Genomic DNA, 11,889 nt, shown 5'->3' with positions numbered 1-11,889 from the left:
TAATTAAAAAGCACAGTAAAAAATTAATTTCAACATCACTCTCCAGGTCTAATTGCATAGCTCTCTATAACTTTAAATTTAACCAGTTTCATTTATATAAATACATTCAACAAAAATCACCTTTCTTATTTTAATGAAGTATATACTCTAATAAAGCCATCCTTACACCTATTATCAAATCTACTTAATCCAGTTGAAGATTTTGGAAGGCTGGAACTGATTTATCAGAAGGATCCAGAATCTCAACAAATGACCCATAAGCAATTATCCAAGATCAGATGTGACATATACAGTATCTGATGCAATGAAGCATCTCAATAGTTGCTCTATACCTGATCTGCTTAGTCATTTAGTAAATATAAGTTATTATAAGTTTCACCTCAGCTCCCAGTTTTTGAACTTATATTGATTTGATTTTATTCACCCACCAATTACAGAATCCACTCGTAGACAATGAAAGTGACTAAGATAAGACTCAAACCCAGTCTCCCCGGGTCTCTATTAAAAAGCTTGCATTTGCACATAAACTCTACTTTTAAGCAATGAAGTAAAACAAAAGCTTAAGTAGATATTTTAAATTTCAAGTGAGACTCTGCTGCTGTACTCATTTTGGAGTCTTATTTGGATGCTGTAGCAAAAATGGCATTAAACTTGAACCCTTTGTCTTCCATCTCCTCCATACGCACATCTCTGAAACCAGTGGCCTGCAGGGCATCCATGTAGTATTCAGGCTGCCACATCTTACCTCTTAGGAGCCCAAATGAGACTCCTGTTTTGACAGTATTCAGTCTGAGAGTGGTTACCATCAGTGCTTCTGTTAGGAAATGGAAGAAAAAAAAAAGTCAAATATACAGCATATGAAAAAGTTTGGGAACCCCTCTCAGCCTGCATAATAATTGACTCTACTTTCAACAAAAAAAGATAACAGTGGTATGTCTTTCATTTCCTAGGAACATCTGAGTACTGTTTTTTTTTCTTTATAAAGATTTTTAGTGAAGCAGTATTTATGAAATTAAATCAAATGTGAAAAACTGGCTGTTTAAAAATGTGAGCCTCCTTGTAATTTTGCAGATTTGAAAGCCTGTAACTGCTCAATGCTGATTACTTGCAATACCAAATTGGTTGGATTAGCTCATTAAGCCTTGAACCTCATAGACAAGTTGTGCTTCCCTTTGACTCTCCTCTGAAGAGTGACAGACAGCATGGGATCCTCAAAGCAACTCTCAAAAGATCTGAAAACAAAGATTGTTCAGTATCATGGTTTAGGGGAAGGCTACAAAAAGATTTTTAACTGTAAGGAATGTAATCAGGAAATGGAAGGCCACAGGCACAATTGCTGTTAAACCCAGCAGGTCTGGCAGGCCAAGAAAAATACAGGAGCGGCATATGAGCAGGATTGTGAGAACGGTGACAGACAACCCACAGATCACCTCCAAAGAGCTGCAAGAACATCTCACTGCAGATGGTGTATCTGTACATCGTTACCAAACCCGGGGGTGGGCAAGTGAAGTGAGCAGGGAGCAGAGCCCCCTAATATATATATATATATATATAATTTTATATATACTAGGGGGTTTGCCCCCTGCTCACTTCACTTGCCAACATGGCCTGCGCTACACACCATCACTTTGCGTCTCTGCTGCTCGCATAATGAAGAAGGGGGCTGAATGCACCCCAAGGAGATGCGGTCGTTCCTCTGAAACCCCTCTCTTAAATGGTGAAACAATGGGAAACAAATTAAGTTTTATTTTGACCTCCTCTTTGCTCGATCAGCTGCTTGAGTTCCCAAACTCTTTCATATGACTGTAAATGCAAAACATGTATTTTGAATACATTTCTCCATATTGTGAACCGATTTCTCCCAATATAATATAACAGTTAGATGGATCTTGACTGGACTAGGTGCAAGACAGGAACTGACCCAGAATGAGATGCCAGGGTACACCCACTCATATTTATACTAATGTGTACCTTTGTGATGAGTGAGTAAAATGCAGCATCTGAAGAACAACAAATAATTGGAACTAACAATATTCAAGCCTGGAACTGAATTCTATATCTCTGGGGCAGTAGTGCATCATTCTCATTTTCAAACACTGTCTGTGACAGAAGAAGTTCCCCAACATAAAAATAAACAACTGACAGAGCATGCTCTAGGAAATACCTTTTCTACCACCTTATTCATCCAATTACAGTATGTAATTAGATCAGAAAAAATGTAGAATTGACTACTGAATCTCAACACGCATGTGAAAACCACATACCACAAGAATTTAGTCACATGTATTTTTTGATTAATTCTTTCACGCTACACATGTATGCACTCTACTCATATAATTTATGAAATTCAAGGTAACTGAGGAATGGAGCAGAGCCTGACAGCACTGGATACAAGGTAAGAAACAGTCCTGAATGGAGAGCCAGCCTATGGACACTGATGCACACACTCAACACTAACTCAGAGTTGGTTTTCCTAACATCTTCAGTGTATCTTTTGAAGGGTAGGAGCAAAACCAGAGGAAAAAAAAAACCTTAGCATACACACAGAAACCGTGCACACTCCACATACACACCATACTCTTTAAAAACAAAAGCTGGCAAAGTGATTCTTCAGAGTGATGCAATAGGTGAACTATTTTTGGTTTGTAAAAGAACCATCCACAAGAAGGCTCCAGAAAATAAAACCTTTACTTAGACCCATAACAGTCTCCTTAAGTAACCATGAATAGATGATAACAGATTTATCAAATGCGTGGGTTTCCTCCGGGTTCTCCGGTTTCCTCCCATGGTCCAAAGACATGCAGGTTACGTGGATTGGCGATTCTTAATTGTCCCTACTGTGTGCATGGTGTGTGTGTTTGTGTGTGTGTGCGCACCCTGCCCGGGGTTTGTTTCCTGCCTTGCACCCTGTGTTGGCTGGGTTTGGCTCCAGCAGACCCCCATGACCCTGTAGTTAGGATATAGCGGATTGGATAATGGGTTTCTGATTGTTAAAGGACTCCCACTGCATACATTCACACAGGATAAGTTCTATCTATCTATCTATCTATCTATCTATCTATCTATCTATCTATCTATCTATCTATCTATCTATCTATCTATCTATCTATCTATCTATCTATCTATCTATCTATCTGTCTGTCTGTCTGTCTGTCTGTCTGTCTGTCTGTTTTGTCCACATATTGAGGACTGTTTAAGTCAAAACAGCCAGGTTCCTATGCAAAGAACAATTCACAGAGTGAAAAAAATGAAAAAAAAAAGTAGAAAAAATAAAAAGAAGTAGGAGCTTGCCCATTTCACTCAAGACTAATGTGGGTACTGCAGTCCCTGTACCCAACTTGGACCAATGCATTTCCAATACAATGGCCTTGGTTCTTTCCAGCATTGAACTGGAATAAGACAGCTTAGATAAAAATGAATAAATAGCACCTGTGTGGCAGACACACTTGATCATTGCAAACAAAAGTAAAAAGAGCAAACCTGGTTTCATCACTCTGAGAAGTTCCGCAGAACCCTTCTTGAGGTCTGGCCAGAAGTAGTAACAATTGCAGTGAAACACTCTGTCCACACTGGAGTCTGGTAGTGGGATGTCCTCCACGCTGCCCAGTATAAGCTGTACTTTTCCTGAAGTTATCTGATCCTGGAGTCGCCTAGTGGCCGTTTTGTGCATGTATTCAGAGTAGTCAAGTCCATACAGCTTACCATTAGAGCCAGTTAGGTACTGGAGAGCTTCCTGGAGCCCCAAACCGGGTCCAAAGCCCACTTCCAAGACTGTGTTATTGGGCTGGATCTGTGCCAGATTTGCTGCTTTTACCTCTACGATCCAGTTCTTATTCACTAGAAATTCTTTTACCAGCCAGCCAATCAGTGACTGTGTGGGGTGTCCAAGCTGCTGAGTCACTTTATTGATCAATATGGCTGAAAAAAAAAGCAATTATTGTTATTAATGAGGTTTTTTTAAAGAATGGACACACTGCTCTAGGTTTATTTTGGTTAGCTTTTGCATTTATCTAAAGAATCACATACAGTAAATTGCACAATTTAGTAATGTGACTTGCTCAAGGCCACACAATTAGTCAGTGGTGGCATTTCTGTGTTTTATGCCATTTCTGTTAGGGTTCTATAGTTTTATTACATCTTTAAAAATTCTACCATTCCTTTAGTTTTTAGTTGTTTTTTTTATCATTACTAATAATACATGCAAAAATGTGTCATTTTTGCCAATACATAAACAGTATCTTTTGAAGTCATTATACTTGTTCTTTATTCTTCTACAGTCAAAATAAATAAAAACACTGAAAATACTAATTCACTGTGTTACGCAGTCTGTGACAACATTTAAAACCGGGACACTATCAGGTAGTGATGACATCGGCCAGCATTACCAAATCATCACTGGTCCAAAGAGGGACTTACCAAACTTGGACTGCCAGCAATTAACTTATTTCGGGCCAATAACAGAACTTTCCCAGGGGGCTCTTTGTAGTAGACCCCCACACTGGCCAGTGAGGGATTTTAATTGTTGTTTTTTTTTTGTGACCCACAATGACCATGGTCTTCCCACAGTGATCCAATGAGTGCATGTTTGCTGTATGCTACAATTTGTGTGTGACGAAGAAAATAAGATTTGAGTTGATTTTTGTTTCATTAAGTTTCAAAAAGTTCCAATTAGACATGACAATTTTTAAAACCAGCCAAGACTTCTCCTGAGTTATTATACATATAGCTGTCTTGATTTTTATTTCTGGTGTTAAGATTACCGTTGTTCTACAAAAAAATATGTCTATACAGTATTTTTGTGTTTTTACTTTTTTGCCATTATGGAAGAAAAATAGCAACCCTGCAAGTATTTAAAACGTTTCCTAAGAAGATAAATTGCTCGATCGGAAAAAAGTAATAAACATTGTATACGAAAGAATTTGTAAAATTTCAATTATATACATCCCCTTAGTCCTCTTCCTTGAAAACCAAAATCTGGTCACCTAATAAACTCATATTATGTCTGCATTAGTGTGCGTTCCGCCAAGACAAGTACATACAATATCCACTATTCCCGCAACACCAAGCAAGATGTGAGCTTGCAGCCCAGCCCTGCATAATACACCGCTGATCCTCTCCATGCAAAGGTAAGTTGATACATATAGAGAAAAAAGAAGGGAAAAAATGACAAAAAGGAAAAAAACAAAACCAGCAGCACTCCAACCAGTTATCACTACAGTGCATTTGTACAGTTTATACACCACAATGCCAGGAATACATTATTTATTCATTTGAAAACTCAAGTTGTTAAATATATAATGATATACTGTATGTATATATTGAGTATAGTTTATTTTTCCAGAATTTTCTCAGACTTTCATCTACGCTCTGATCATCCGTGCACGACTACATCAAATCTTAATTATTATTTTTTTTGAGATGCAAAACTTTGAGTCTGCAGGAATACAGGAGACCTGTAGAAGCTGGCTACACCATCAGGGTATGGACAACAAATGTATACAATCCACAAGCACTGCCAGCTCTCTCAAGACATAAAGATTTTGTTATTTTCTAATGGTAAAGGTTATGCTCCAAAAGTGTGCTAAGCACTAGCATCCTGTAGCCCCATCACACACAAATATATTGTAGTGTCAGTGCTAAGCACTGAATTCTCTGCTCTTTCATGGCTTTTTAAAGAGGCTCTTTCTCCTTAAAAGGACTGCATGTCTTTGGCTACACTAGTTGGAAAATTTAGGCTTGCCATTTAGATAGGCGCTCTTGCCCTAGGTGTTGTAATGGCAGCTCATACTTGGGTTACTCATCCCTGGCTCAAGTAACATGTCAGTGCCATTGCATAGCCTCACATTGAAGCCGCTGTCACCAGTGACCACTTGCAGCTTCTTGCAAAGGTGTACACACCCATTGAAACTGCAGCATGGTCTTTTCTGTTGCTTCAGTTGTGCAGCTGGTGATGAGGGTACATCAGCAAGTATCATGAATTCTGTGTTGTCAAATGACACAGCTGGAATGTTGAGTGCTGCACTGTCATGCGGTGCAGCAGAGGTGTTCAATGCTGGTCAGTTGTAAGCAAGCTAGTAAACCTCTTCATGTGGAGATGCAGATGTACTGGTCTCTTGGCTGTTTTCTTTCCCTGAACTGGCACTGCTAATCACATTTCAAGTCTTGATCTCCACTTTGAGATTCTCCCTTCACCACCACTTCACAACGTCTGTATAATCTGCTTTATCATGTGCTTGCACATATTTAATACCAACACTGCTTCTTACAGCTCACTTAGGGTCAGTGACAACTCAATCTGCCACACTTTGCCTCAGCTCAATGAGTCGGAAGCTCCCCCGGATGTCTGCACATTTTGTCTAATGGATCTTAGTAGATGGAGAAGCAGTAGTGGAGATGCAGAAGTGGCAGTCTCCCAGCTCTCTTCCCCCCTGTACTGCTGCTGTAAACAGCACTCCAGATTATGGATGGGAGCCACAAGACTCTCTGGCAACTCTTCTGAAGAGCCAAGGAGGTCCATTTAGGTCTCCAAGGCACTCTGCGCTCTGCTAAGTTGGAATGTAGGTCTTGTCATCTCACTCTGACACCAATGTATCATCAGCACCTAGCATCACAAAGGACTGATTCTCTGTGCTTTACATCGCTCAATGAGGTGGCTCATTGTCCTTAAAAGGACTGCTTACCTTTTGCTGCACTATTTGAAAATGGAAGTAACCCGCCATTTACATAGGCACCCCTGACACTGGTGATGTGATACTAGCTCATACTTGGGTGACTTTGGCTGATGTAACTTGTCAGTACAGTTACAATACTGACAAACACTAAACTGATAAAGTATGGACAGCTTTGAGATTCTAAAGAGACTTAAGAGAAATTGTCTAATTGTACATAGTTGACCTGTCTTAAAATATATACTTACTTAATTACTACTAGCAGATTTTTTTATTTCTTTATTTTAGGAGAAAAGGGCTATGACATTATAAACCTGTTGTAATGGCTGGATGGCTTTTGAGAGGTTTAGGCGGGTCCAGGGACAATATTGACACCCATGAGACAAGAAAGAAAAGCAATAGCTTTTTGGAGAACCTTTTGGAAGACAAAGAAGAACCAGAGCAAAGCAGACGATAATTGAGAATCATTGTGGGGAAGTAGCGGTCTCTTCTGCAGGTCTCTGGGCATGAAGGACTGCGAGACTCAACAATCACATTTTTTAGGCTGGCAGGCGTTTTCCTGTGGCGTATTGTTATTGTCTTGTTTATTTGAAATCAAGACACCAAATCCATGTTTTTTTTTTTAGGGGAAAACTTATAAACACTGAAGACTTAGTGTAGTGGCTGGTTGGCTGGTGAGATGTGTAAGAGAGTCCAGGGACAGGACAGATAGCCGTGAGACATGCAAATGAAGCAAGAGCTCTTTGGAGAACCCTTGGGAAGAAAACGGAAAATGGGCTGAGTCAGAGTGAAGAAGAGGATAAATGGAAGCCAGCATGGTGAAGTAACAGTCTTTCTGAGGGAGTCTGAGTAAGATTTAGTGGTCATGACATTTATTACAGTGAATTGAAACAGTTGGCAGGAGTTTTCTGAGGCCTAAACAGGAAAGTTTATCAAATACATGAAGTTATTGTCTTGTTTGGTTGAAATCAAGACACCATATTCAGATTTATCTAAGCTGAGGTGTGTTTGTTACTGTCATGGAGTGGAAGTGTTTTGGACAGATGACTGGAGACACAAGCGGAGGACAGGCATATGGGCCCAGTTCCAATTGTCTGAAATCAAGGTTACTGCTTGTCGAAGTCAACTTTATGTGTTCAGCTTACAGGGAATCACAAACTCCTCAGTCTTCCACTAGAGCTGCTCACCAACAATACTGGAATCCTGTGCTTTGTGGGTTTACCAGTAGTGGGGGAATTAAAAAGCAATCATGTGATGGTGGGGAATCCAGCACACTATGGCCTACCTTTACCTCAAAGAGAAAAGCTGAAGATGAGGGCACTTAATGGTTTGTGTTCATGGAAAGTCTATTGGAACCAGTTCCAGGTTAATGACTTTGCTAACAGATGGGAACCAAGAAAGCTGGTAGTATGGTGCTGAAAGATCTGCCTCCTAAAGACTTAATGAGTTTGGGAGCCATGTCAACTGCCCTTGAATGCAGATTTGACTGAATTTAGTCGTAATGGGGGGTAAGATTCAGGCAATAGTAAAACAGGCATACCCTCAGTTTCAATGGACAGTTGGGGCAGATTTATGAGGGATCTTATATCCAAGTCACTGTGCCAGCATGAGTACCTTACTCTCCCTGCTTGAATACAGTGACAGATTTGCCACTTACCCCGAGCACATGGGCAGAACTCATCTGGCACATCATTGCACAGACACAGGCAAAGCCTTTTCTATAAAACACCAGTCATGCTGCATTCCCCATGCTTGCCAAGCAGCTGCTGAGAAAAAGATGTTGGAAAATTGTTATTATAGAGCTATCTGAGTCTCCCTGGTGTTCTCCAATGGTTCTCATCTAAAGAATTGGGAGTTCATGTTTTTGGGTCATCACCCAAGTAGGCAGAATATCACCACCAAGGGAGTGTGACACTAGAAGGCGGTGTCACTCCTCCAAACCCACAGTCAGCACATCCAGAACCTGGTAAAAGTACCAGAAATAATTGTAATTTCTTCTATAATGTGCACAGAGCACCTCCACCTCCACAATACACAATAGTAATCAATACAATAATAATCAACAATAATCCTCCTCTCCACCCAGCAGTTCTGTCATACTTCCTCCCAACTCAGGCTCAGCTTGCTGGGTTTCCCATAATCCTTTAAATAGTCCTTGACCCGGAAGCGCTCCTGTCCTTCAGTCCACATGATTCAATAGCACTCCCGTGTCAGATGAAGATTTATATTTTTCTTCAGCCCGGAAGTACTTCTGTCCTTCCATCCCCATGACTTGGGAATACTTCCGGATTATATTAGAAACAACAATCTTTGTGTCTCCCTCCAGCCTCCCCTGGCGGCCCCCACGGTATCCAGAAGGGCTGTGAAGCCGAACTCCATTTTCCATGATGCCCTGCGGGAATCTGGGGCACCTCCATGTTGCAGGGAGGACTCCATCCAGCGGTGTGGATGTATTGAGCAGGATAAGCTGCCGGCCATCTCTCACAGGAGATAAAGTGGCCGAAGTTATACATTGGCCCCCGTTCACTGAGGTAAGTGTGGGAATTCTGGGGCCTGTCATCATATTATCAGATGTTTATTCACAGTTTTGCCACAATTGCAGCTTCCTTTCATCATCTATTGTGTCAAGGCAATGCTTTCAAGTGGGGTATGGAGGAACAAAGGGCGTTTTAGCAACTGAGAACTGCTCTGTGCCAGGCCTCTATGCTAGCACCACCTGATACAAACGTGCTTTTATATTGGACATGGATGCCAGTTGTAAAAGCCATTTGTTATGTAGTAAAGTTATGTTAAACTGATAGAACTATTTTCTTAGTTATGTTAAAATGTTTACCTGTATATTAATGCATAGTCTATGGAAGATTCTATTCTATTCTCCACAAACTAAATTGAAATGGAATATTCTAATTATTTCTTGCTCCTCTGACTACAGATTAGTTTTTTTCTGCCTTGCAGTTGGTAAGCCATGAAGGGCAACAGTTTTCAAACCGATCGTATCATATTGAACGTATTGACTATATTGAATGTGCCATACATATAGAACGTACTGAATGTATTAAGTAAAGCATATGTAAGTTTGCCGTAGAGAAATAACACAAACTTTACATGTAGAAAGTAGCTGAAGTTTAACAAGAAAAAGCTAAGTTTGTAGAAGAAACATTTTTTCTTCCTTTTTTGATTTTTGTCCTGCTTGTGTAATAACTTTTCTCTGTTTTGTGTGAACTTTATTACTTTGAATTTTCACGAAACCTTTATAAAATTAACATTATTGGACTAAGAAATTTGTTTTGTTACGTGTTTGACTCATGGTGGATCCTACCTTGCCAGCTTAGTAGCTGCTCAATTTTGGGAAATCGGAAAAGATGCAGCTACACGTTAAGTTTGAAAACTGCCTGTTTAAGCTTGACATAAGTTCACAATGGAAGAAAACAGGGACAACTGAAAGACTCATCACTTACCCTAATGTTTGTATGCTTTGATCCATTTGCCGATCAGAACTGAACCTTTTGAAAAGACTGAAAGCGCTCTTTTGTGGGACTGTATAAGCTAAGGTAAAATAATTTAAATACCTTAAAAGCAGCGTTCCTGGTGCATGACTGAATTGCTGTTTCCACATAGAAGCCACTTGCAAAATGATGAAGATGAACAAAAGAAACAATATAAAAGTCTCATTGCTAAACTGTAGACTTTAAATACATTTCTGGGAGATACAATGGACTGGTTTTGAAAAACACGTCAAAATAAAAGTTTCCGTAAGCCGCCTTCCAATAAGGCAAATGAAAATCCTTTAGATCATTTAAATTAGTACAGATTTCTAGACGATGTCACTTCTCAAGTTTCTGTAAAAACATAAAGGTGAGTAAGCTCAGCAGCCACTTTTGTTAGTACGCTCATTGTGCAGGAGGTGGAACATGCAGAGATGCTCACTTGTGTTGAAGCTTTAAAATGGCAGCAGGCTCTCGATTTGAAAGAAGCACAGCTAAAAGAAATCAGCTGGCTTTAAAAGTAGCAATTGCAGAATCCAATGCAAAACTGAGAGCTTTTAAGGGACACAGTCACATTCCAAGTCCAAATCTTTATCATCCTATGATGTTCCTAAAAAGCCATATGAGAAGAATGAAGAGGCATATGGTGCAAGTAGCAGTAGGTCTACATATACTAATGAAAGTAAATATAAAACTCGACAGTAAAATGAGGTTCGCCAAGATCATTACGAAGAGCAAAATAAAGCATACATATCCTACAGCAAAGTCACAGTGTTTGAAGGTGACCTAACAGCCTATGCAAGCTTTATTAGAGCATTGAATGCTCTGGGAGAGATGATGAAGAACCCCAGAGATAAACTGGATTTCTTATTTTACTAAAGGCTCATCACATGAAATTGTTAAAGGCTGTAGATTTTTTCACCATAAGAAGGTTACAAAAAGGCCAGTAAACAAGCTGAGATCTATTATGGAAAACAGCTACGGGTAGCCGATGCATATCTAAAAGAAGTTGCTGCAAGTAGAGTCAGATGATGGAGTTGATCTGAGAGATTATGCAGCCTTTCTTTCCAACATGAAGACTGGATATGAATTTGATAACTGCGCAAACATTCATACTATTTTCCCAAAGCTTCCCTACCAACTGAGAGGACAGTGAGAAAAAATAACCTGCAATATTGAGGAAAACAGAGGCATATGACTCGCTGACCTAGCTGACTTTCTACAATGATAGGATACGAGATCCCTGCATCATGTGCACTGTAGAGCTTATCAAAACCATAGTTCCAAGAAGGAAAACACTGACAAAGAGAAGTCTCCTCTGAAAAGTATCCTGAGAAGAAGCAGTTTTGCTACAGTTGCCACTGAAAAGGGGACTCAACAACTCAGTCAAAAAGGCAGAAATGGCTGCTTGTGCATTCAGTAAGCTCTGTCTATTTTGCAATGAAAATCACACCCTTGTCGAATGCTTTAAGTCCCAGAGACTAAAAAATTAAAATAGGATTGATTTTTCAAAATCCAAAGGCTTATGCTTTAAGTGCCTTAAACTAGGATGTCTTAGTAAAGACTGTAGAAAAAATTAAATGTCAAATATGTTCTCGGTTACACTCAGACATATAGCATATGGGTAAAGAAAATAAAGCCTCACCCACTAAAAAAGAGGATATCAATACTGAAAAGAAGAATATTTTGTATGTCTCTGTAGAATCAGAGACGTGCACTGATACCGGGTCAGTAAA

General features: G+C 39.7%; 1 protein-coding gene across 1 annotated transcript; it reads right to left on the bottom strand.

The window, feature by feature from the left end:
• Positions 1-617: 617 nt before the first annotated feature.
• On the bottom strand, positions 618-5,975 carry LOC120526702 (uncharacterized methyltransferase YdaC-like). Its single transcript, XM_039749859.1, has 3 exons — positions 5,789-5,975; positions 3,481-3,918; positions 618-814 (listed from the first exon to the last, which is right to left on the bottom strand). The coding sequence occupies exons 1-3, from the start codon at positions 5,973-5,975 to the stop codon at positions 618-620; spliced, it is 822 nt and encodes a 273-aa protein (XP_039605793.1).
• Between the last annotated feature and the right edge of the window lie 5,914 nt (positions 5,976-11,889).

This window comes from Polypterus senegalus, chromosome 3, assembly GCF_016835505.1.
Source record: "Polypterus senegalus isolate Bchr_013 chromosome 3, ASM1683550v1, whole genome shotgun sequence".
NCBI classification, from domain to species: Eukaryota; Metazoa; Chordata; class Cladistia; order Polypteriformes; family Polypteridae; genus Polypterus; species Polypterus senegalus.
This window is presented reverse-complemented; position numbering and strand designations above follow the sequence as displayed.

Coding starts and splice junctions, on each gene's coding strand:
- LOC120526702 (XM_039749859.1), bottom strand. CDS start 5,975: ATGATACTTGCTGATGTACCCTCATCACCAGCTGCACAACTGAAGCAA. Junction 3,919..5,788: donor GCCAGGGATGAGTAACCCAA/GTATGAGCTGCC, acceptor TTTTTTTTTCAG/CCATATTGATCAATAAAGTG. Junction 815..3,480: donor TCTCAGAGTGATGAAACCAG/GTTTGCTCTTTT, acceptor ATTTCCTAACAG/AAGCACTGATGGTAACCACT.